Raw genomic sequence first — 25,801 nt, 5'->3', positions numbered from 1 at the left:
AGGCACAGCACCCGTGGTGGGCTCTGTCCTGCGAAGTGGGCAGGCAGCATCGCCTCCGCTGCCTCAAGACATCCCAGAGAAAGGAACCCCAGCCACAGGGGCTGAGGGCAGCTGAGGCAGGGGTCCCCCAGGTGCTGTCAGCCTGGCTTGTAGCAACAGCTCATTCAGTTTCTGCCAACTGGATGCTGCTCCGCATCCAAGTCCTTATCCTCCCGCCAGTATCCACTGCTTACCCCGCCTCCTACTTGAAGCCTTCCCCGATAGCCCCTTTAACTCCACCTTCTGTGAGATGTGTCTGCACGGAGGGGCTGTTTCTATCATTACACACCTGAGAACTCTCCAGCAAGTGCACATGAGCCCCTCTGTGTTTGCTCGGGCATCCCCCAACCCCCAGGAGCCTCCCGCCCTGGAGAACCGGGCTGGACCGCCCCGTGCATGCAGCTTCAGGGCTCTCCGGACTCTCCAGCTTCACACACGTCCACAGATGGCCTGGCGGGCTGGCCTCATCGGTCCCTTCTCCCAGGTTCCACACAGCCTTGGCCCTCCCGGTCTGGGATGTAATGGCAGGAGGTAGTTTGCAAAGACAGCTCAAGAAATGCTTCTCTCTGAAGTCTAGGGCTGAGCTGGCCCAGACTGCCTCCTGCCTGAGCTGCCTGTCCCCGGGACAGCATTCCCCCTGTGCTGCTGGGCTTCCGGTTGAGGTGCGGGGGACTATCCATGTGGAAGGGTAGCGTCAAACACAGGAGTAAAGACGGGGCCTCAAGCCAGTGACCCAAGAGCCTCTTTGCTCAGCAGAAGAGCGGGCTGAGTGAGTGTCAAAGCCAGAGCCGGGGGTAGCTCAATGGTAAAACGCGTGCTTAGCATGCATGAGGTCCTGAGTTCAATCCCCAGAAGCTCCATCAGAGAAAATTAATAAAAACATAATCATCTCCTTCCGTAAAAGAAAAAAATTAAAAAAAAAAAAGCCAGAGCCCTTCTCTCTGGGTTGAGGTCTAGCATGTACTGGACAATATGGGGTATGGAATTGTCATGCTTCAGAGATGGAAAGAACTTGACTGAATTCAGCTGAGCTCTTTATTATGCCGTATTGAGTTGTTCTCTGATTGTTTCAAGGCAGTGCATAATTAGGGAACAAACTGGGTGATACAGATGTTGAGTGTTCCGAGAGCCTACCTAGTGCGGAAGTCAGAGGCGCTTCCGCAGAGGGGCGAGACTTGGCTCGGATGCGGACGGGTGGTGCCTGTGGCCAGGTGCTACTGGGGGCTGCCTGGGTGCCAGGCATGGCGCTGGGCACCTGACACGTATTACTGCGTTTAATCCTCAGACCTCTGAGGTGGGTACTGTCATGACCCCCATTTTACAGATGAGATACTGAGTCCCCACTTCCGGATGGCGGTGGGTGGGGGAACTGGAACACACCCCGTGCGGCGTGGCTCCGAGTCCCAGCACTAACGGGCCACGTGCGACGGAGGGACTTTTGTTTCTGGGCTGCGGACAGACCATCCGGGGTAGGGTTGGGTCAGGTCTCCTTTGTCCTTGCCAAGTGCTCTCACACCATCTGTTCCTGCCCTCAGTCCTGGCTCTTAGACTATAATAAAATGGCTGTATTGATTTAAGTAGGTGATTACATGCACACGTGGCCTCACTGTTGCCATTTAGCGTCGTAGCCGATTCAGGGTCTCTCATCCTCTCCTCTCCTATCTCGTTCCCATTTTTCATCTTCCGTGTCCTCCCCCAGTGCCAGCCTCTATGCTCAGTGCTTTTCTGATTATCACTGAAAAATGCTTCCCTCCCTTTGCTGCTGGGGATTTGGCATTTCAAAGAGGAGCCCTTGCTGGCAAGGTTAGCCCAAGGGAAAGACTATGCCATGGTGGACTTAGAGGTCTGGTGGCAGCTGAGATGGGTGGGGTTGTGGGTGCGGGCTGGCGTAGCCTAAGCCCTTCTGGTCAGTTTTCACTTCTACGGAAAAGGACATGAGTAAGTAGCCAGAGCTCTTGGGCTCCATCCAAGGTGGCGCGGCTCCCCCTTTCCTCCCACACACGCCATGAGGGCCCCCGGTGCAGGACACAGGAGGCTGCTGTGGTGTCGTTCCATGAGCTCCCCTGGCCCCTGAGCTTTGTGGCCCTTAGTTGAGTCTGGATTGAGTCTTTTGGGCCAATAACCACTTGCATGAACCTTTCTGTGCCTCAGTTTCCTCCCCTGTGAAGCTCCCACCATGTTTGGTCACATGTGGGGTCCCCTGAGTGGGCTCACAGCTGGACAGGAGGCACTCCCTCGGGGCCTGGTTTCCACACTGGGTGATCGTGGGCCTCACCGCTCCTCATCCCAGGGCAGCTCCCCATCCCTCTGTTCTCCCTTCAGCCGCCATCACCCGTTCACCTCCTCTCCTTCTTCACGGCTCCCGTGCTCCCTGCCTCCTGGACCACTGTCAAGAATTATATCCCAGTCACTCAGCAAAGGCAGGAGGCTGCAGAAAGGAGGGAGGATGAAAAGGAAAAGGGGGCTGGGGTCGGGCTGGGAGGACCAGTGTCCACCTGGGGGTCACTTAGGGGCCTCTCAGAGGTGAGGCCCGAGGCTGTCCAGTTGTCCACTGCGTGTAGCCATGCATAGCCTGTGCCCCCTTCCTCAGTGGCCGTGAAGACCGTGTTGGAACAGTGGGCAGTGGGGCTCCCAGAGCCTCACAAGGAGGCTGTCCTCCACCGCACAGGCTTCCCCAGGTGGACTGAGAACCTCCCGCCTCCATGCTCAGCTGGGGCTCCTAGGTTTCTCCTTTGGCACCTCACAGAACATGTAAGTCTGTCTGCTTCCTCCAGCCATTCCTCCCCACGTCAGGGAGTCCCATTCTCGCCGCCTCACCCGAGACCAGCTCTCCACACGCTCACTGTCTTAGTCTGTGCAGGTGGTGATAACAAAATACTTCAGACCAGGAGATTTATAAATAAGACTCATTTCTCATGGTTCTGGAGGCTGGAAGTCTGAGGGCAGGGTCCCAGCGTGGTCGGGTGCTGGTGAGTATGCTCTTCCAGGTGACAGACTGCCACCTCTCCACTGTGTCCTCACCTGGTGGAAGGGGCGAGGGAGCTCTCCAGAGCCTCCTTTTATAAGGGCACTAATCCCACTCCTGGGGGCTCCACCCTCATAACCTAATTCTCTCCCAAAGGCCCCACCTCCTGATCCCATCACCTTGGAGATTAGGATTTCGGCATCTGAATTTAGGGGGGAACACACATTCAACCCGTTGCACCCACTCACCCCTTCACATTGAGCCTTCCAATTCTCCACCTCCAGCATCTTCTACTTCTGCCTCCCTGCATCCCTGAGTCTGCTCTTCTCAAGGTCACTGATGACCTCCTGGTTGCTAGATCTGTGGGGCTTTCCCCATGTTTCTCTTCCTTGGCCCCCATTAGCACTGGACGGAGCTGATGCTTCTGTCTTGGAAACGCTCTCTGCTCTGGTCGTCCATGCTATAGAGCTCTCGGTTTTCCTGCCTCCCCAAGGCCTTCCTTTCCAGTCTCCATGGCTGGCTCCTTCTCTCCTGCCACCGCCTGATGTCGTTGCTGACCACGGGCTTACCCTCCGGCTTCTTCCTTCTCCCCTCTGTTTGCTCTCTGTCCTGGGGATCTTACCGAGGCCTTCATCCCTCGACTCTGGGATGTGTATCTCCAGCCGTGACCTCTGTACTGGGCTCCAGATGTGTGTATTTGACTTCCTCACCTGTCTGCTCTTGGGTGTCTGAGAGTCACAGCCAGCTTTACATGGCCAGAGAACTCGTACCCAAACCCATTCATCTCCATCATTTCCACCTCCTTCAGTGGCTCCATGATCCAACTGGTTGTCCAAGCTAAAATCCTAAGATGTGGTGTTGACTTCTGTCTCTTCTCTTTCACTTTCTAAATGTTGCCATCAGCTTGTCCTGCTGGTCCTACCCCTAGTCTGTTTCCCGGTCTGTCTCCTCCCCACCCGCTTTGCAGCCCACCACCTTCTCACGCCGCCGCCGTCGTCTCCGGTCTCCCTGTTTCCTCTCTCTTTACAGTCGTTCTCCCTACAGCAGCTAGAAGGGAACTTTTAAACCACATCATGTTATTCTCCTGCTTGTACGCTCTGCTGGATTGGGTGGCCCACAAGGCCAGCCTAACCTAGCGTTGCTCACCTCTCTGACCTCGAGCCCTCTCACCTCCCCGCCGCCCCTGCTGCCGCTGTCCCCGCAGCCTTCCTTGGCCTCCCTTCGCCCTTCCAGGCACCCTCCCGTCCCCTGTCCTGCTTTACTTTCATGGAGCTCATCACTGCTTGGCACTGTGTTGAATGAATATTTTGTCTCTTCTCACGGAAGTCCACAAGGGTGAGGGTTTTGTCTGGCTTGGTCACCACTGTTTCCTGGCCACAAACAGTATCTGGCACCTGGTAGTGGATCAGTAAATCTTCAGTGAGTGAAAGGAGAAGAGCCGTCCTCTGAGGGGTACGGACAGGCAGTGGAGGAGCTGTCTGTAATCCAGTGTCGGAAGGGCTGGGCTGGAGGTGTGCCCGGGGGCTGTGGGCAGAGACGGGGGAGGCAGGGAAGGCTGCCAAAGCAATCCGACACCTCGGCTGACCTCTGATGGATGAGCAGGTAATAACTAGGAACACACAGCCAGGAAGAGCATTCCAGGCAGAGTGAAAAGTGACGCACGTGCCCGTCACTGGGATGGAGAAGAGGGCTTCGAAGGAGGGAGGCAGGGTGGGAGATGAAGTAGGAAGAGGCCACTAGGGTGCAGCTCTTGGCTTGGGCGGCTGGGGTAGGGGGTGGTCAAAGGCCACCAGGAGCAGAGGGACCGTGTGTGTGTGTGGAAGTTTGACCAGTGCCAGTTTAGATGCATGGCGGCCTCAGGCCACTTAGCCGAATTTTACAAAGGGGAGCTTTTTAGGGCTCCCTGGTCTGGCCCAGAAAATAAGGCCGCCGCGTATGCCCTCTTGCAGGGGATGTGCTAGATACTGGGAGAAAGAGTGTCGGCCTGAGGCTTTGCCCCTGGCCCCCCAGCCCCCACCCGGTGCCAGGAGTGGCACTCCAGTGAGGTTCACAGCAGGAGCAGATTAATCACTGCGCTTCGAACATCAGGCTGTGTAGCTTTCAGCTCTGATTTCTCCAAACAGCTCTGGGGGTTCCTGTGGACACGTGAAGAAACCATGACCCAGAGAGGGCCTGGTCCAGGCAGGGGTCTGAGCCAGGCCGCTCCACCAGCCCGAGGGGTGGTGTCTCCTGGCAGCTGTGACCTGCCGTTGTTAACAGCTGAGTCCGCCTCGCTTCTCCCTGTCCCGATGTGAGCAGACACTCCAGTCTTTTGAGTCGTCAGGCTGTGATTTTCAGACTCTGATTTCTGTGCGTTTGCTCTGACGGTTAGCAGGCTAGCTTGAGATGACAGCTGTTCTGGCTCTAAAATAGCCCTGAGCTCTCTGCAGGGCTGTTGGCCTTGGGGAGGGGAGGGGGCTGCTCACTGAGAACCCCCTAGATGATCGTGGCTGTCAGAGCCAGGGAGAGGGGGTGCACTGAGGTGACTAAGAATGAAGGTTCTGGGTTCTTGAAAACCCGAGGTTCCTTTTCTGGTATCTCCATTCATTGACTGAATGACTTTAGACAAGTTACTTTACCTCTTATAGCCTGAGTCTCTGGGATAAAATGGGGAAATAATGCCTCTTTCATAGGGCTGCTGGGAGGATTAAACGAGGCAAAGTTAAAGGATCCAGTATCAGGCTGCCACATACAGTTGTGCAAGGTGGGCACTGCACAAAGGTATCTAGCCAAGTGGAGCTGAAATCCAGCTCTCTGACTTGACTGGCCACGTGCCTGGCATGTGGCTTAATTCACCTGGAGAAAAAGGTGCTCTTTCCTAATTTGCCCAGAGGTGCCATACCCATGCTGTCCCTACCCAGTGTGGAATAAATAAACTACTCCGTTCTCTGAGACTCTGCACCAGGCTTGACAGGAGCCCAGGGGTTCACTTTGCTGAGCTGGCTCAGCTCCCTGCTCCTGGGGCTGGTGGGAGTCAAATAGGTGTGCTCTTGGCTCGACACCCAGGACCTCCCTGGGCTCCTGTTTTCTTGAACACCATCAGTATCTGGGGATGAAAGGGGCGTGTTCTATAGAAAGCTGAATGTATTGGCTTCATCTTGGACCAACCAGTGGCTGCTAAGGCTCAAAGTATTGTGGCCCTGGAGGAAGATCCCATGGTCCTAAAGGAGCTCTTGAGGCAGCATCAGGCTGACAGGGGAGCCCTCTATGGGGCAGGCTCACGTGGAAGGGCTGGTCGGAATGACAGTTCCAGACTGCACACTGGACCCTGCGCATGTTGAAATGAACCCTTCTCAACCTGCAAAGCTGAAGCCCAAGCCTGCGTGGGAGGAGGGGACCCAGCGTTCAGAACCGTTGCGGTCACGCCTGCATTTGTCTTCTCCCTTAGTGAGGGCCGTCACCTGCTGAGTGGGCAGCCGGTGCTCCCCAGCCCTGCCTCCCACATCCTGGAGGGCACAGAGACTGGGGCAGGATGGATGCTGCCTGGTGCCAGCACCGGACTTGGCCGCCGGAAGCCAAGTGGCATCTGAGATGTGCCGGGCTCCTGATCTGACCGCCTGGGACTATTTATACCTGTGAGGTGCCCGAACGTGACGCCAGCATCCCCTCCCCTTTGAGCTGGGTAGAGATCGTCTTTCCAGAATTGAAAGAAGAGTCAGTCCCTAACTCACCTTGAGAGACTCATGGCGTTAAGAATCTTGGAGAATCTGCTTCTCCCGACCTTCTAGCAACTCAAGGAAAAGCTTGAGATATTTAGAGAAAGATCCTTGATTTAAAATGAAAGGGCATTTACTTGTTAGTGACTTCCAATAAGAAGAGTCATAACCCATTACAGAAAACTTACAAAACTTATAAAAACTATTTTTAAAATCACTCATAATCCCATTACTCAGAGAAGCGTATTATTAATATTTTGTTGCAGTCCTCCCCTTTTCCCACACGTTCCCATATATCTATATATATAATTTTGGGGGGAGATCATAGTTTTATAACTTGCTTTTTTCACTCAACATTATCTTGAGAGCATCTTCTCATTTCATTACATACAAAAAAAGTAAACATTGTGTGTACGTCTGCATGATGGTCGGTATCCAGACCAAACAGGGATCTCTGTGACTTCCTCCAGAATGCAGTCCTTTGGCCTCCCGTCAGAAGCCAAATCAAGGGGTGACCCAAGGTGGCAGTGCTTCTTGCAGGCTTATTTCCTCAAGTCATTCATCTTTAGGGACTGAGATGGAGCAGCACAGCCTCTCAAAAGCAAAGAAACAGATGCCAAGAAACCGGAAGTGTGCCGTGCCGTGTAGGGCCACGTGGGGAAGCACCAGAGGCAGTCAAGAAGCAGAAGGAGGGGAGGGAAGGGAATAGTGGCCGAGAGCCTTTACTGTGGTTTCTGTGGAAGAAACGGATGAGGCAGAGTTTACAGGCTTAAGATTGGCTAGTTTGAGTAATTCCAGTGGACTTTGGGGCAGAAGGCTTTCTCAAGCTGGCCCTGGGATGATTCGGGCAAGCGGATAAGTGGTCTTGGGTGTGAGAGGAGGTGTTGGTGGCAGAGTGTAAGCTCTGGATTGGTTGGTTTGCATATGAAAGGTGTGCTCACAGCCTAGTTACCATCTCTAGGAATTGGCCAGCTTTGGGAGAGGCAGTCTCTCCGGGGCCAGTAGGGCCCCAGATATCAAAGCATGAGAAACATATAGTTAATCCAGGGAGTCTGCAGCAGAGATGGGTGAGTAAGGACATCCCCACGTCCAAGCAGAGCTCAGCGTGGGCTTTATCCTCAGGGTGGCAGGGGAGAGGTTTACTAATAGCAGCAGAAGGAGGAAGGCAGACGATCCAGATGGTGGAGAACTTCCTGAGTTATCCGTCTCTGACTCAGCTCTGCCATCAGCCTGCTGAGGGACCAGAAGCAAGTCCCTGGCTCCCTGGGCATCCGCTGGCAGTGCTTGTCCTTCAGTGGCAGGAGAAAGGGGGAGAGGGGGATGGACATTTCCCGTGTGCCAGGCACTGCACTGGTGCTCTCTCCGAGATTCTCATCTATATCCTAATCTCAGCCCCATCACACGTGTACTGCATTTTTATGCTGATTTTGCAAATAAGGAAACTGAAGCTCAGGAAAGTGATGGACCTAAGTTGGCTAATAAGGGGCAAAGAAGGGATGTGAACCTTATTCTGAAATCCTATCCGCCTGAAAGCCACCAGATACATTGCCCAAGACCTTTTGGGATCATTGAACCGCCCAGTGATGAGTATATGAGTAATGTTGAGGATTCAGGAAAAAGGGAGACTGAGTGGAGGCTGGCAGAGGTAAGGCTGGCCCAGCCTTGTGAAGGCGATGGAGGGGCTGGCTGATCACAAGGAGATGCTGCTTGGTCTTAACTTCCTTTGAGAATGTCTTCCTCCTGTCTGTGGATTGTTAATTCATTGTATTGCTCTGGCTTGGTAAGTGAGTGGCAGCTGCCAAGGGAAGCTTGGGGCTGGATTTTAGTGCCGGTGGCCTTTAGATACCACCTAGTTCAAACAGATTGTTTTAAGGAGGAGAAAAAAGAGGCCCAGGGAGGGGAAGTGATTTGCCCCAAGCCACACAGCTGGTTTAGAGGCATATCCTAGACGTGTCTGCAAGTCCCCCAACTCCCTGAGAAGCCTAGGCTAAGTCTTCTCCTAATTATCTTTCTGCATCTTTAGAATTTGGAGCTTAGTAGCAGCCTGAGATCCTGGCCTCAGATGACCCAGTGGATTCCAAAAGGGTTAGTGTCATTGGCTCTGGTTGCAAACGATGATCTTTGTGATAAGACATCAGACCTCACCTACTGTTGTGTGACTGGAAAAAATGACATGAGTTACAGCCAAGGTCATGGACTTTCTTATGGCCCCAGACTGACACCGTGTTCTCAGTTGCAGACAACAGAATCCATTTTAGCCAAAGCAAAAGGGATTTATTTACTTATTTTGTTTTGAAAAAGGGATTTATTAAGGATATAGCTAGCACAGACTCATTGGGAAAGCTGAAGAAAGACTCTAGGCTGGCTTCCAGGAATGCATCCCCAAACTGCATTGTGAAATTGGGCCACCGTGGAAGCTGCTACCTCTGATATAATCTCGAAGGTGCTGCCACCACTGCAGTTTCCAAGAACCATGCCATTAGAAAGAAAAAACAAAACAAGACCAAAAAAAAAAAAAAACCCTAAAAAATTTCTTAAATATGTAATTATAATATTTAAAAATTAACTATTATGTTAAAATTACAGAGCAAACACTTACAAATACAGTATTTTAAAGTATTAAGTATGAAATTATATTTTAAAAATTATTTGAAATACAAATATTTTAAAGAGAAGTCAATTTATTGGGTAAATATCTTAGTATTTCTAAAGCAGCACATACGTTAAGTTTGTGCAGGTAAAGTTCAGCGTGTGAGGATATACGCGAAACAGCTGCTTCCGCGTTTTGGGAAGGTTTGTGGGAAATGCTTGAGGACTGCCTTTATGTTAACTCCCTGGTTGTGGCTCTCAGGGCCCAGCAGCAGCCCTGGGGCCCCACCTCACTTCTGATTCTCCAGGGCTACCTGTCCACAGGCCATTGACCCAAGTTTAGACAGGCTTGACCCTGCAGGATCCTTGATTCTGGGCTGTCATGGGATCCCACCCTCCCAGCCTAATCTGCTGCAGCATCTTCCGGCAGCCTCCAGAAAGAGAGTCCGTGAGGAGAGGGTACCCCTGGCCTCTGCCCCGGAGGCCGCCTTCTGCCTCCATGGCGGGGCTCACTGTTGTCTTGGCAGGAACCTTCCACCTACTCTGTAGTTGGGCAGGTGTTCCCTGGGCTGTTGTGGCTGTGGGAGGCCAGAGGGCCCTTTCCAGGGGACACCAGCTGTCCTGTAGGTAACTGGATAAGAGCAGTCTTGTGCCTACACATCGTTTCCTGTCCCAGCTCTGCCACCTGCCACCTACATGGCTCTAAGCCAGTGAGTTAACTCCCAGGGCCTGTTCTGGATGCTTGTGGTGACCACTGGTCTGGCACACTGGCTATAAACGTTGATCATGCTAAGCGAAATGAGTCAGACAGAGAAAGACAAATACTATATATCACTTAGAAGTGGAATCTTAAAAATACTACAAATGACTGTGTGTGCAAAGCGGAAACAGACTGACAGCTATAGAAAATAAACCTGTGGTTACCAAGGGAAAGAGGGGTGGGGGGAGGGATAAATTAGGAATACGGCATTAACAGATACAAATGACTATACATAAAATAGATAAGCCACAGGGATATACGGTATAGCCCAGGGAATTGTGCCCGTTACCTTGTAATCACCTACAATGGAATATGATCTGCAAAAATATTGAATTGCCAGGCTGAATACCTGAAACTAACATAAAACTGTAAATCAACTGTACTTAAAAAAAAAAAAAGAATGCTTCCAGGTAGAGTGAGCTTGGAGGAGAGGGGGCATCTGGCCTCTGCGTGGGGGCCCCCTTCTGCTGGGGGTGGCTCTAACACGCCCGGAGCCAGCTGGTGTGGGAGACGGCTTGGCTCCGCAGCCCTGACAGCGAGACCTGGAGTGCCGTCTGTTTAGCCTCAGTTTTCTCAGCTGCCAAATGGGGAGAAATCTCAGTCTCACCTCGTCACAGCGTGAGCATGGGCATCAATGAGCTCATGGGAACAGAAATGGTCTTTACAGTAGGAAAAGCACCTTGTGCTTTTTCAGCTCTGCTTGTGGCTGTTGTCGTGTGACACTTTTCCCAAGAGGAGAGGAAAGGAGAAAAGAGCAGGAAAGAGCAGGACCGGCTGAAGGCCGGGAGCCTCCATGCCCTGACTCCCAGGGCTGCCTCCATCAATGACTGGTCACAGGAAGAGCACTCATGAGAACATGCCCAGAGCATCTTCTCTCTCCCTCTCGGCCCCCATGTGGAACCAGACCTGCTTCGAATGACATGATTTACTGAAATGGGTTCATGCCCTAAATGCTCCCGGGTAGGGGGGGTGCTGTGGGTAATCAGCCATCCAGTGATCAAGCTAGAGGGCCCCGGCGGTCCTGGAGACAGGCTCCCATCAGCCATCTGCTGGGGTGGGCTGGTTTGCTCTATTAATTTGACCAAACACCCATCCCCACCGTCATCTTCCCAACGAGAGTCCCTGAAAGTCTGGCCGCTTCTCTGCACAGTAACCTCTGTTCCTGTTGGTTCCCAGGTACTTTGAATTTTACGAGGGCCCTTTCGAGTACAACTCCACGCGATGCCTGGAGCTGAGGCACGAGATCTTGGAAGTGAAGGTGCTCTCCATGTGAGTGCGGGTGGGTGGTGGGCGCCCGGTGGTGCACGTGGGGACGGGCAGAAACAGGGCCGGGGCTGGGCGCACCCAAGGAGACGGGAAACTTGGTGGATCACAACAGAGCAAGAATTAGGTCTGCTTCTCGGGGCCTCTGGCGTTTGGAGAGCCCTTGGAGGGCCGGACGCAGGGATGACTGTGCATGTTTTATGAAAAATGCCAAGTTTGCAAGGTCACCTCTGGTGACTGGGCGTTTCAGTCTCCGGCTCAGTTATCAGTTTCCACGATTGTCATCACTGGGCCCGTCTTGTATGGAGATCGAAGAGGGCACGGGAGCGTCTCACCTGAAATTCAGTACTTTGTGGTACAGGCTGAAGCATTGCCCTCTTGCTAGCGCCTTTAAAAATTTTATTTGGTAAAAAAAAATTTAAATTTTTGATTATTTAAAGGAGAAAGCATTCAAGTGTTGCCAAAAGGTATACAGTAGGAAGTTCCCTTCCCACAGCCCCCCCTCCCCCAGTTTTCCTCAGAGGCAACCCACGTATCCTTGAGCATCCTTCCAGAGAGTCTGTGCCAACCAGCACCTACGTGTGGGTATCTATTACCTTTTTATTTTTACACAAATAACAAGAGAACTGTGCTCCCCCCTCCGCACTCAACAGTATATCACCGTGGCTCCTTCACAGTCCAGGCGAGGAAGCGCTTATTACAGGCTAACCACGTCAGTGTGCTGTGTGTGCCTCCCTCGCAGGGCTGCTGTGAGTTTAGAGGAATTTGTGTCGTGTTTATCACAAAAGGACGTGTGTTTCTTTGAAAGCCGTTACCATTGACCCTTGAACAATGTGGGTTTGAACTGCACGGGCCCACTTACATGCAGGTGTTTTTCAAGGAGTACGTCAGTGGTGCTGCAGAGGCCGGGGGTGGGGATTGAATCTGCCGTTGCGGGGAAATCTTGGACGTGGAGGGAGGATGACAAGCCACATGTTGTTCAAGGGACAATGGTGCGTCTGGAGGTGGAAGAAACAGAGCTGATTCAGAGCCAGGGGGTGTGGGGGCTTCTGTGGACTCATGGGCTCCTGACAGGATCCCCAGGACTGCCGTCCACGGCCCACAGGCAGGAGCCACTCCTCTCTCAGCCGTTAGATTTGATTTCCAGCTCACGTGGGTCGCTGAGCGAGCCTGAGGCTTGGGGTCAGACAGACTTGGGATCCAAAGCCCACTCTGGGCCTTAGCAGCTCTGCATCGTTATACAAGTTACTTAACCTCTCTGAGCCTTTCCTTACTTATACAAACGGGGTCACTGTGGCCTACTTTTAAGGGTGGCAGTAAAGACTAGCTGCAGTAACGTGTGGAAGTAGCCGCACGTGCACATCTGCAGCAGCACAGTCAAGGTTCATGTGCGCCCCCCATCTCTTCCCTCCCCTTTCTTACATTTCTGGAACCGGCAGCAGCAGCTTTTCTGGGCTGTCATTCACAGACTCCATGGGCAGAGTAGTGCAGGCAAGCTCTGGGGATAAGGGCAAACGTCCAGCGGGGATCAGCCGCGTTGATCACGGTCCCTTTTCTGACCTGGGGTCTGTGAACAGGGGGAGCACGAGAGGCAGCTCACCCTCCATCAGTCCCACCCGCCCTGGGCTGAGCGCGCCGTGGAGGGAGGGAGGAATTCACTGGGCGGAGAGGGTTCCAGACTGAGGGGACGGTTTGTACAGAGACCCGTGCTGGGAGGGAGCCCGCTGCATCCCAGGCTCTGGGTGCAGCGTCAAGGGGAAACAAGCCATGTCGCTGGAGGGGCAGGTGGGGCTGGACCGTGTGGAGCTTTGCAATGCAGACCGGAATTTAGATTTTTGTCTGTATCCGAGGGCAGTGGGAACGTGGGAAGGGTTTCAGGCAGGTGGTGGCGGGGAGTATGATGTGATGGGCGTTCGATACACTCCACCGGGCGGCTGTGACTTAGTGACAGAGACGGCTGCCCAGACCTCAGTCAGGAGAGCCTTCACCTCTTCGCAGAATTCTAAGGCCCTTCCGTGTCTCACTCTGGAAGGCCAGAGCACTCTCTTGGAGACCATACCTTAGAGTTTTCAAAGGGTAAATGATCAATTTTTTGAATTATAGAATACAGGCGGTTTCTTCATGGCTACTGCAGTGAAGTAACTGAGGGACCCTACAAACCGGCCCTCCTTCTCTCACCCCCTCCGCCCCATCCCTTTTCTCGGTGTTAGTGTGAGTCCCTGTGTGGGTCAGCTAGGGCCACCATAACAAAGCACCCCAGACTGGGGGCTTAAACAACGGGACTTTGTTTTCTCACAGTTCTGGAGACTGGAAGTCTAAGATCAAGGTGTCGGCAGGGTTCATTTCTCCCGAGGCCTCTCTCCTAGGCTGGTACGTGGCCGTCTTCTCCCTCTGTCTCCCCAGGGTCTTCCTTCTGCACCTGGCTATGTCCCAGTTTCCCCTTCTTACAAGGACATCAGTCATGTTGGATTAGGGCCCACCCTAGTGAGGTCATTGTAGCCTAACCGCCTCTTTAAAGACCTTATTTCCAAAAAGAGTCACATTCTGAGATATTGGGGTTTACGGCTTCAGTATATGAATTTTGAGGGACATACAATCCAGCCCCTAATAGTCCTTATCACAGCTTCTATTTAGGGACCATATTAGAGGTTACCTGGCCCTTTGTTTCAAGCCTAACTCTCGACTCTTGGGTGTGATGAGAACCTCATTTCCCCTGGCCATTTGTGCCCATCGTTTATGACCTCTGCTCCGAGTGGTTCTGATGCCGCCTCGGCACCCGTGGGCTTCCTTGTGCTTTGGCCCAGAGCCAGGGCCGGTGCTCACGGAGGAGCCCCTGAGTCATCGGGAAAAGGTTAAATCTCCATCTGTGAATGGAGCGGGCTGGACGGACGTGCTCGGGGGCCCTTCAGTGCATGCATGTCAGCTAACATTCTGTATGAGGAGACCAGGAGGTGTGTGATTCATCCAGGAATGATTCTGATCCAAAATTGCTCCGATCAGTGGGAACAAATCAGTCAGCCAGAAAACTCCCGCACGGAAAAGGCCTCCTTCCCTGACAGTGTCAGATGCACGGGGAGTTATTCTGATGATTTGTTATGAAAGCGCATTGTCCCTAATATTTATAAAAATTATTTACGATTAATTTTCATCATCCTATGTCTTCTTTGCTCACACCCAGATGGAGGCTGTGCCTGGGATCTGAGCCCGGGGCCTCTCCTGCCGCCCCTTCCCCGTCTTTCTGGGGTGGTGAGCCCTGCACAGAGCCCGCTCCTGAGACCAGGACAGAGGCTGGGAGCCAGGCTGGCTGGGCAGGGCTCTCCGGGCTGGGAGGCCCCTTTGTGCCCAGGCTTCTCTGAGTCTTGCTGTCTGACCCTGCGCATGCTCAGGACGCATTTGTTAGATGAATAAGAGAGTGGACAAGACCCAGGTGGGAACACAAGAGGCCATGGAAGAAAAGGGGGAGAAAGAAGCAGGAGAATGAGATGATCACCATCTCCTGGGCATGGCTAGAGAAAATCTATTATTACTATTAAATTTATTATTACCAAAGCTTGTAGTAATAAAAGAGCGGCCGCCCCCTGGCCTACCCTGTCTCCTCCATCCTGCTCCTTTCATCTCTTGGCTGTTTCTTCCAGTAATTACCTCCTGACCTCTCAGTACTACGCTCGCCACGTTGAGCGTTCACGGATGTCCTGCGTTGGTGGGTGAGAATTCAGCTCCTTTACCCGCCCAGACCCTCCCCGCTATTTCCGGTGAGGGGTACTGCTATTTTTAGTTCTTCTATCTATAGATCGCCTAAGTATCCTATTTCTTGTTCTACCAGATATTGGCGGTTACCTCTTGATCCTGTACTTTGTAAGATGAAGCTATTAAAATTACCCCAACTTTTTCGATCCAGCCTCTGGCTTCTGTCATCCGTGAGTTTACTTTTAGAATGCCAAGGCTGGTACCACTGACGTTCTATTTGTAACCACAGCAAGCTTTTTGGGGGTTTTCTCTAGAGGCTGACTTTAAAATTTGAAGATCAGAAGAGTGGATCCCACCTCCTTGTACATTTTTCCCCCTTTTCCCTGGAGCTTCTGATCATCTTTTCCCTCTTGAGCTCTCTGTCTCTGTTACGTCCTGTGTTTTTTTTTCCTGCCTCTCCATCCAGCAGGTGTTCCCCCCAGGGTTTCCCTTCCGCCTCTCGCTCCAACCTGGACAGGCTGCTCTCTCGATGGGTCACACGCCGTTGTCCCGAGACTGCCCTTCTCTGCCTCCTGAGGTTGGATTCACCCATAGCTGCTTCTTTCTTAGTTTACTTCTTCATTTTGCTTCTACCCATCTTTAACTAAATTCCCCCAAAGGATGGGTTGTACAATATATCCTTGTAGACTCCTGCTTCATTTTTCTTCATAGCACTCACCACTCTGACGAGGCATTATGTATCTGGGTAGTTTTTTTTTCAATTGTGGTAAGAATTGTAACACGAGACCTGCCCTCTTAACAAAATTGTAAGTCTGCAATGGAGTATTATTAATTACAGGCACTGGGTTGCACAGTGGATCCCTAAGCTTACTCGTCTTACGTAACTGAAACTGTGAACCTGTCAAACAGCAACTCTTCATTTCCCCCTCCCCAAGCTCCCGGTAATGGTCATTCTGCTCTGTTTCTATGAAATTGACTATTTTGGATGCCTCCTATGCGTGGAATCCCGCGATATTTGATCTTCTGTGACTAGCTTATTTCACTTAGGGTTATGTCCACCAGATTCATCTAAGTTGTCATCAATGGTAAGCTTTCCTTCTTTTATAAAGGGGACACAGATCTTACTTTACAGTTAAGTATTTGCCTTTTTGGGGTATTTGCAGTTTTTACAGAAAGCTTCAAATTTTCCCTAAGATGTGCACGTAGGTGGATAGACATGGGACTCTGCCTATAATTCAGAGGGTTCATGGATTCTCTTAAGACCTTCGATGGATCCCAGAGTAAGAACCACAGTTATGGTAGTTTTTTGGTAACACCCAGCTCCTGGCATCTGTTCACTTCCCTACTCATGACCACACCAGAATGACCTCCTTTAAAGAGCACCTGTCTGCACCAGTGCCCGAGGCCAGCCAGCTTTGAACTGGGACACAGCTGGGTGACCCTGGAAAGCTGTAGAATGCCTGACCGTAGGATAGGGGGACTGTGGGAAGTCAGGAGAGAAAAGTCATGGCTCTGCTTTTAAGGAACTTACAATCCATCTAGTATCTCCCAGCATGCCTGAGAACTCCAGCCAGAGGCATTGCTCAAAGGGGAAAGGGTTCCGTGATCCAATCCTTTTTGCTGGTTTCAGTGAATGCGAGAATCCTACATGATTTGGACATTCCCTTTCCAGGAAGTGCTTTGGGATATCATGATGCTGAGATGTCTAAACCCAACTGGCATAAAGTCTTGCAGATGGTTTGTTGAGACAAAAGGAGCACGTCTCAGACTTCTCATCACTTCATATCTGTCACTGGAAATAGTGACCTGCTCTTGAAAAGAGGGAAGGAGAAGGGCGTGCCCTTGTAATGAGCCCTACTGCGTGCTGAGCGCCGTGCGGGGTGATCTCCAGGCCTTCCGTTAGGGAAGTGGTCTTAGGCCCTCTATAGGCAGCTGCTCCTGGGAGAACTGTGTAGGCCCTTGGGGGCTGGGAATGTAAGGAAGGAGGTTTTAAAATGTACTGGGATTTATTTTGATCACATATAGTGAGACACACAAATGACTATCGTGAAGGAAGACGTTCTTATGTTCACAGATCCCTAGAGACAGGAGGCGCTGCACACCATGCAGGGACTCATGGGGAAGCACCAGGATTGGTCAGGAGGCTGGAGGGGTGAGGGGAAAGCATGGGTGAGACCCTTCATTTTGGTTTTCATGGGAAGGAATGGACAAGGTGGAGTACAAATGTTTAGGATTGGCTAGTTTGAATAATTTTGTTGGGCTCTGAGGCATAAGGACCACCGCTGGTTGTCTGATCCCTGGCCCTGGGCTGGTTAGGGCAGGGGGCTAGTGGCTCAGTTCATAAAGGAGGTGGTCGAGGGTGGGGCTCTGGATTGGCTGTTGTGTGTGGAGGAGGCATGCTTGCAGGAGAGTGGTTTGTTATCTCTAGGAACTCACAAGGCCCCAGATGCTAGAGATCACAAACATAGCAAATTAGAAACTACAGTTAACTGAGGACCAGCCTGGGACTTGACTTAAAGGGGAGCAGGAAGGAAGCATGTCTGGGGATGACAACACTGCCTGGCCTGGCCCTTCACACACTCTCTTTGTTTGTTTTGTTTTGTTTTTGTTTATTTGTATTTATTTTTTCATATACTCTCTGTCCTCCACTCCCAAGGGTGAAGCAATCGGAGCTGTTCGACAGGTGGAGGAGCCTCCAGATGTGCAAATGGGCAATGAACATCTCTGAAGCCAACCAGTTCAAGTATCTATGACTCACCTGTCCTCCCAGCCGTCCCCCTTGTGTGGTCCTCGGGCCACCTCTTTTAGCTTTTCCTTGTCCTACGGAGCCCAGTCCCCAGGGGCATCCTCCCTGGAGCTGGTCCTGATGGGGCTTTGGAATCTGGGGGTTGGGGAGGTTCTGGCTCAGCACACAGGCTGAGGCTGGCACCTTGCTGGGTGCTGTCACCCACATTCCTGCCCTTGGTCCTGGCAGTAGCCCTGCACCGTCGGTGCTGTCATTAGCAGTACAGCCCCTGACAGTAAGGTGATGTCCTTGAGGTCTCCAGCAGGCCCGTGTATTAAGGCACATTAAGCATCTTTCATGGCCTTGCCGTGCTCCCCACCCTGCTCCTGGGGCAGCTGCTCTAAGTCAGCAGTCCTCTCCTTCTCAGGGCACTTGGGTGCCCACAGCGTAGACCAGACATCTGAGCCCTGCTGTCGATTACTTCTTAATCGAAACTGACAGATGATAAGCTCCCAGGAGGCAAGATCTGTATCTTAGAGTTTTGCCTTTGAAAGCTAAGCAACTAGCAGGTTGCCACACTGTTAGTGATTCATGGTGAACTGTAGGGTCCTCACCACTCCAAAATTCTGTGAGTTTGTGGTATGATTTTAGTGCAGGTAAACCTTATCTAATGGAATTGACAGGATCCTGGGGGTGAGTATAAATGGGATTTCAGCCACTCAGGTCGTAGGTTGAATGTACTGAGGAGCCATCTGCGTGCAGAAATCCTACACGGGAAGCTGTGAACAGCAAATAACACTAGGTATTTTGCACTTTCTTTATAAGTCACTTGTTCCAGTTTGCTGCAATTCTGGGTCAAGTCTAGAGGCAGAGAGTAGTTTTCAGTGGCATGTTTGAGAAATGTGCCAGCAGCTCCAAACCAGAGGGCTCTGTGAGACTGCAGAGACTCACCCATCATAGAAGGAGGACGTGGGGAACAGGTCCAAGATCTGTGCTGCAGATACAGCCCCAAATCCGTCTTTGGAGAGAAGCATTAATGCGGACAGTGCATGGCGGGGAGACTGGAGTGTCCTGAGTGTGTGGCTGATAAGCACTCACTCAGCGTGAATGAGGTCAGTGAGACGCCAAAGGATGTCCAGGCTGAGAGCTGGACCAGAGCCTCATCAGTGGGATTCACGTATCTAAGGAAGCCATGAAGCCACAGGAAGATGCGGCAAGAGAAAAACTGGGGTACGCGTGGGAGCCTTTGGCAGGGATCAGCCAGCACTACCCAGGGAGCGACTCTGGGGGAGCTGAGACCCTTCTGGGGTGACAGAATGGTTTCAAGTGTAGGAAAGACAGGTGACATCAGGTCTTGCTATGCTCTAAATGGGAAAAGCTTCAAGGCCAGTTGGTCGTCCACCTTTGCTTTCATGACAAGCTCATTGAATGATGATGAGATTCTTAATAAAGGTGCGAGAACCTGGTGCATTGAACTGAGGGTGGGGTTGGAGGAATGTGCTAGAACACAGGCATGAGCATCCCAGTTACAGGGAAGGAATCCTGTAAGGGAGACTCTCCCTTCCCTGGTTGCTTGAGATGGCCACGTTGGCTTTCTGGTTTATATATCAGTCACTTGTGAGTTTGGTTAGTATGAGTCAGTCTCCCTCAATGTGGTACTCTCCAGGGGGCTGAAAAGATGGAGTTTTTGGACTAGCAAAGCTAAATGGGCCAGATGCAGGTTTGTATTGCTGACCCATGGCCCCCTCCTGGCCAGGCCTCTCACCTTCCCTCTGGAAAGACTCAATCACATTCTAAAACCCAGCCCTCCCCAGGAAAGACTGCTCTCCATGGCCAGCTGCCAGCTGAGCGCCCCAGTGAAGTCCCTGCAAGAGATAAAGTCACAAAAATTAATGTGTGTAACCTTCCGGCTTTGGAACCTGGAGTCACAGACTTACAGAGTGTTACAAGAGCCAGCCCACACTCTACAGATGAGGGAACTGAGGCTCAGAGATGGGAAGAAACCTGCCTGGAGTCTCAACAGCTGGTGGGGCAGAGCAGAAACTAGAAGCCAGGCGTCTGGATGCCAGGTTGACAGCCCAAGTTTCCATCCCAGACCTTGGGTGTGCATGTTCGAGAAAGCTTGTCCTCAACTTTAGTGAGTGGCAATTATCTGGGCTCCATGGAAAAGGTATTCTGTTCCTCCCAGGGCTGCCCAGATGCTAGATGTAACCGTGCCCGGAGCCAGTGTTGGGGGAAGAAGGCCAGTGCGAGCTCAGCGCACTGCTGCTATTTTTTGAAGAAAGCAGATCCTCGAGGGCACCCAGCCCCCCACGTGGGAGGACAGCAATTTGCGTCCTTTGTTAAGTCCAGTCCCTCAGTAGCCAGGGTGGGGCTTTGGGTCCCCAGGAGAGGGGAGTGGAATGTGCCAAGGACCCGACTCCATCACTGAGCCTCACAGGCACACCTCAAAGAATGCACTGCCGGGTGGGACACCGGCTGCAGAGAAGAGAAATCAGTCTTCTCCGGTCTGGCTGGTGCCCAGGCCGGCCTCATCAGCCACATTCTCCCTTGGACGCTGTGTTTTTTAAGTCTGCTTGTATTGTCTGAGCTTTAACCCCCCTGTAGCTCATACTTGAGTGTTTCTGTCAGTGAAAACCACAGGGATCTTTTTTCTTTCCTTCCTTCCTTCCTTCCTTCCTTCAGAAACCGGGTTCCACTTTCTGCAGGAAATCATCCAGTATCAACCCACCTTCCCAATTTCTGACTCTCCCCTATTCCTAAGACAGTCTCTAAAGGATTGAAATGGCACATTTCTGTGTGTCTTGCTTTTTGACCCCATCAGGCAGGGTAAGTAAGCCTAGTTGCGAGTCAGGTATGGGGGCCAAGAACGAAGGAAGCGCTCTCACCCCTGGGTTTTCTGTAAGAGCTGGACAAGGGGCATGTTTCTGGGAGGCAGTAGGACCCGTAGCAGCTCTTGTGAACGCTCACGTGAGGCCTGTTTCAGCCTGCATTTGGCAGGAGCTGGTTGTTGACCATCCGTGTGTCTAATGTTGTGCAGGGTCCAGAGAAGGAGGGGCCCTGCCACCGGGAGCTTTCATTCAGGCAGGGGGGTGGGGGTTGGGGGTGGGGGTGAGTGGGTGGGAATTGGCAGATGCTGAAGTGAGTGCTGCCCAGTCTGTGCTCCAGGCCTTCAGAGGCCAGTGTGGCCAATGGGGACGGGGCAGCTGGGAGCTCACGGAGGGCAACCTGACTGGACCCTGAAAAGCTTGGGCATTGGGAGGACTGTTGGAGGCAGGGGACAGCATGGGCAGAGGTGTGGGGTGGAAAGGGCTGGGTGGGAAAGGATGGTGCCCCCTGGCCTCCCTGGCCTCCCTGGCGGGTCTCAGTTCCGTGACCCCTCTGTTTTCTGAGAGGCTCTGCTCTGCCCGGGGTCACTGATCTGTCCCTGTCTGTCTCCTGCCTGGCAGGTCCACTCTGTCCAGGTGCTGCAATGCCCCCTCCTTCCTCTTCACCACCCAGAAGAACACTCCCCTGGGGACGAAGCTCAAGTATGAGGTGGACACCAGCGGCATCTACCACATCAACCAGGAAATCTTCCGCATGTTCCCCAAGGTGCTGCTTTGGGCGGGGCGGTCTGGGTGGGGCAGTGGAGCTGACCCAGCGGTGCCCTCTGGGGCCATGTCCATGCAGCTTGGCATCACTCTGCCGTGATCCTGCGTCCCGCTGTTCTGGCCCTGGCTGGCCATTCCCTTAGGCTTGGTGGACTGCCCTCTGGGGTTCCTGGGGTTCTATCTGAGCACAGTGAGTGCCAGCTGGCTGTTATTTGAGTAACTTTTGGCAAGAAAGTGGTTGTAAAGTTTTGGTTTATTGCCTTGCTTGCAGAGAACATCCTGAAACTCTGGGAGGATGATTAATCATTTGTCCCCCACCCAAGGGAGGCACAAGAGCAAAAACACACGCAAAGGTCGTGTGCACAAGAAATCGCAAACTGTACAAAGCAAGGCCCTGAAAGGTAGATCTCGTGTTGGATGACCTTGGGCAGTCCTCTTGTGTTTTAAGGCCTCCATCTCCTTGTCTGGAGCACTAGGGTTTGGACTAGGAATAGGTTTGGCTGCTTAGAACAGAAAATCTAAAAAATCAGAGACTTAGACAAGATAACACTTAATACTGTTTTTTCCTTCACCGATAAGAAGTCTAGCGGTAGGCTGTTCATTCAGGGCCGGCCCGGCGGCTCCCTGGTCAGAAGGACCACAGGATGAATGACCCACATGAGCAAAGTGTTCAGGTCACATAACTCAGGCGCCCGCACTCACTTCTGATCGCTGTATCAGATGCTCAGAGAAGGATCCTGGAGCCTGCGTTTTCAGCTGATTCTGATGGTTACCATCTGAAGAGGAGGAAGGTTTCAATAAAGTGTTTATTTTTATTTTATTTTATTTATAATTATTTTTTGGGGTGGGGAGGTAATTAGGTTTATTTATATTTTTTTGGAGGAGGAGCTGGGGACTGAACCCAGGACCTCATGCATGCTAAGCACGTGCTCTACCACTTGAGCTGTACCCTCCCTACTCAAGGCGTTTATAAACACCTCCTGGGAAGTGTGGGGCCCAGGGCAGAGCTTAGTGGGTCCAGTTTGTAGAACTGTTGAGGTGGGGTGTGTCCAGGTCTCGCTGGATGAAATAATGAGGGCGTGGGGTGCCCTGCTTTGGAGGAGTGTTTAATGACACCAAGCCCAGAATTTCGCTATATTCTTGTTACTCGCTCTGGATGCTCTGGTGTGTTTGGGCCTGGGGGGCACCAGGGAAGAGCTGGAGGTGGAGAGGTGTCAAACGTACTCTCCCATGGCAGTGCTGGGGTACAGTGGGGTCCGAGCCATCCTTACAAGGTGGGTCTTGCAAGGCCTGGAACGTTGAGGCTGGTGACAGCAGGTGAACTTGCATCTCACGCATGTCATGCCAGTGGGTGACACACAGCTCAATTATGACCTATGGATCCAAGGAGGGCTGTGGGTAGGGACCGCTGAGGCCCAGGGAGGGAGAGCCAGGGTTGGCAAACAGGCAACCATATGGCCTCTGTCACCAGCACTCACCTTTACCGTTCTAGTGTGAAGCGGCCGCAGACATGAACGAGCTAATGAGTGTGGCTGGTTCCCCATAACACTTCAGTTCCTATTAGACACTGAAATGTGAATTTTATATGTTTTACACAGCACAAAATATTCTTCTCTTGATTTTTGCTGACTCTGAAAAAAATGCGAAATGTGTTCTTAACTTGCCAGCTGTACAGAAATAGGGTGGTAGGTCAGATGTGGCCCGCAACTTGCCACCCCCTGAATTAGAGCATGTGACACAGAAGTGTTTCCCGAACTTTCCTAAGGTATTTCTTTGGCTTTGTTTAAAAAAAAAGAGCTTCTCTGGCTCCTACCTCCCCTACCCTGAAGATTCTGATTCTGTGGTTCTGGTATGGAGCCAAGAATTTATATTTTCAGAAAGTGCCCAGGTAGTTTTTGATTTATAGAAGTGTGGGAAACACTGACAGTGAACACAAAAGCCCTTTATGATCTCTCTGAAGAGGACTTTGTTTTTTCTCTTTCTCTGGTAAAAGTTAAACAGCGCAGTTTACCCCACTGGCCATGAGATGCCCGTCTTTTCCCTGTCCTGGTCCCCGGTCCAGGGAAAATGTGCCACGGAGAAGGATGGTCTCCCAGAGATAGGTGCAGCATCTCCCTTAGATTTAGCCTAATTCCTGATGACTCCATTGTAGTGGGGTTTCATGATTCTCATCTGGCAGATGGTCCCAACGGAAGCCCCAGGTGCTGACTGGGGCCACCGATCAAGCAGGGCTGGCCAGCTGGCGTGAGCTAGGAGGAAGGCTGCCCGGCAGCCTCCGGGTGTCAGAGACGGAGGGGCCTTTCAGGGCCATCCAGTGATAACCACCTGGTCCCTCGTGGAGATCCCTCTGGGCCAAGCACTGCACTGGGTGGGCTTTTCATCCACACCCATGCTCCTCAACATGGGGCTGGGGGTGGGGACATTTGGCAATGTCTGGAGATGCTTTTGGTTATCATGACAGGGCGGTACTCTTGGCATCTAGTGGGGAGAAGCCAGGGATGCTGGTGAACATCCTACAGTGCACAGTCAGCCCCCACAACAAGGAGTGATCTGGTCCAAAATACTGACGGTACCAAGTTGAGAACCTGCTTTACATCATCTCATTGAATCGCAGGAAATACACATTACTATCATTATTTCACAAATTACAAAATTTTTATTTGTAACAAATTTTACAATATTTACAAAACTGAGTTACCAGAACTTGAAAAAACCTGTCCCTAGTTCCCTCAGCTCATTATGGGGCAAAACCAGGATTGAATTGGGTCTCTAGACTTGGGGGCCCGGTTTGCCCCACGGACTTTCCCAGTTTGGCCAGATGTACGTCCTGCATCCCAGGGCAAAGTGCCCCAGTCCTGGGCAAAGTGGGAAGGTTGGTCACCCTACCCTTGACTCCGGGTCTGTGCTCCTGCCCTAAGCCTGCCTGATCCCACCTGCCTCAGGTTGCCCACTAGGCCGAGACTGCGGACATGACAGAACCAGTTCTCCTGATCAGGCCAGTATTTGCTTTTTCCTGTCTACTTGCTTATGGTCCCCTGGAAAGCATGTCCAGGGAGCCTCTGTAGGCGGCCAGTGCCCAGGCCAAGGTAACCCTGCCAGCCAAGGTGTGACCAGGTGAGAGTGCTGTGGGATGCTCACTCCCAGTGCCCCTGTGGGTGCCATCGTCACCAGGGTAAGTCCTGGGCTCCCCAAGCTCAAGGCGCTTTCTTTGCAGAGGTCCCGGTGTCCCAGCCTCTCTCTGCTCTCCTGATGTGGCCTTGTAGGCTCACCCCTGATCCCTTGTCCCTGCTGCTGCCAAGTCCTGGCATCTGTCCCAGTCTATATGACCTTGCTGTCCCAGGTCTCTGCCCTTCCTATGGAGCAGAGGGAGGGTCTGTACCTCCCCCTGAGCTGAAAGGGGTAAGAGCCAGGTCCTGGCTGGCCCTGCCCCCGTCTCTGTTGTCATCGTCCCCAGAAGGTTTGCGTTAGTCATTAAAACAGGTATATGAGAAGTCACAAAGACGCCGAGCTTCCAGACATTGGGAAAACCAAAGGCAAGCAGGGCTAGCCATAACCTGTACTCTCTGCTTTCTGGAAACCCCAGGAAAAGGCTGTGGGGCCTGGCTTTGGTTCCAGCTTATTCTTAATTGCCCGTGGAACTAAAAATGAGTCTTCTGACCTCTCTTCTCATCTGCAAAGCGGACTAAACACTTTTCTCTCCTACGAGGTTGTCTTGTGGAGCCACGAGGAGTGGAGATGGACGTGGACACAGAGGTGAGAGTGCCTGTGGAGGGCAGGGGTAGTGTTGCCTCTGACAGCTGTGTCCCTGTCTCCCCAGGACATGCCCTACTACCGGTCCCAGTTTAAGAAGTGTGCGGTGGTGGGCAACGGCGGCATCCTTAAGAACAGCCGCTGCGGGAGGGAGATCAACAGCGCCGACTTCGTCTTTCGGTAAGAATCGCCCTGCGTCTGCACCTGCTGCCTCTACACCGCCGCCCTCCCCCTCCACGCCCGCCCCCTTGTTGGTGCCCCACCCCTTTGTGTGATTACTCCCTGTCCTCCACCTCTGCAGACCCTCATCCTCTGGGTTGTCCCTTCCCCCTCCAGCTCTGTCCCTCGCAAGTGGTTGAAGCTCTCAGGTCCTCAGTCTCCACATCTGCAGGATGGGCGCAAATGGCGTAACAGATGTGCAGACGCTGAGGACTCACGGGCCGTGCAGATCTGTTGGTGAGGTCGTCTGGGCAGCCACCTCTCTGGTTGGGTTCTACTCTTCTGAAAGCACTGCTGGGAACCAGGGTAGCCTTGTGGCTGACACCAATTTGAGCTTCCCCCTGGCCTTATCTAAGCTAGGTGCTGGTCCTTGTATTTCTTCCTCCTTATGTAGAACCCCCTTTCTCTTTGGGGATCCTCACTTTCCTCCTTAGCCTGGGTAAAGACGGTGGGTTGCAAATAAGAGCATAAAGCAAAGAGACTTGGGTTGAGGCTGCAGTGGGATCTCACAACAAC

General features: G+C 52.3%; 1 protein-coding gene across 7 annotated transcripts in view; it reads left to right on the top strand.

The window, feature by feature from the left end:
- Nucleotides 1-25,801, top strand: part of ST8SIA5 (ST8 alpha-N-acetyl-neuraminide alpha-2,8-sialyltransferase 5) — a 68,837-nt gene that overhangs the window by 23,684 nt on the left and 19,352 nt on the right. For 4 of the 7 annotated variants that reach the window (XM_064480320.1, XM_064480319.1, XM_031441979.2 and 1 more), the window contains 5 exons: nt 11,225-11,317; nt 17,655-17,741; nt 21,173-21,317; nt 25,134-25,246; nt 25,403-25,522. In XM_064480320.1, coding sequence (XP_064336390.1) covers nt 11,225-11,317; nt 17,655-17,741; nt 21,173-21,317; nt 25,134-25,246; nt 25,403-25,522 — 558 coding nt within the window. The remainder of the gene's footprint in view (nt 1-11,224; nt 11,318-17,654; nt 17,742-21,172; nt 21,318-25,133; nt 25,247-25,402; nt 25,523-25,801) is intronic. The other 3 variants (XM_031441980.2, XM_010990164.3, XM_031441978.2) reach the window with 2 other exon arrangements.

Source organism: Camelus dromedarius, chromosome 28 (genome assembly GCF_036321535.1).
Source record: "Camelus dromedarius isolate mCamDro1 chromosome 28, mCamDro1.pat, whole genome shotgun sequence".
Classification (NCBI taxonomy): Eukaryota; Metazoa; Chordata; class Mammalia; order Artiodactyla; family Camelidae; genus Camelus; species Camelus dromedarius.
This window is presented reverse-complemented; position numbering and strand designations above follow the sequence as displayed.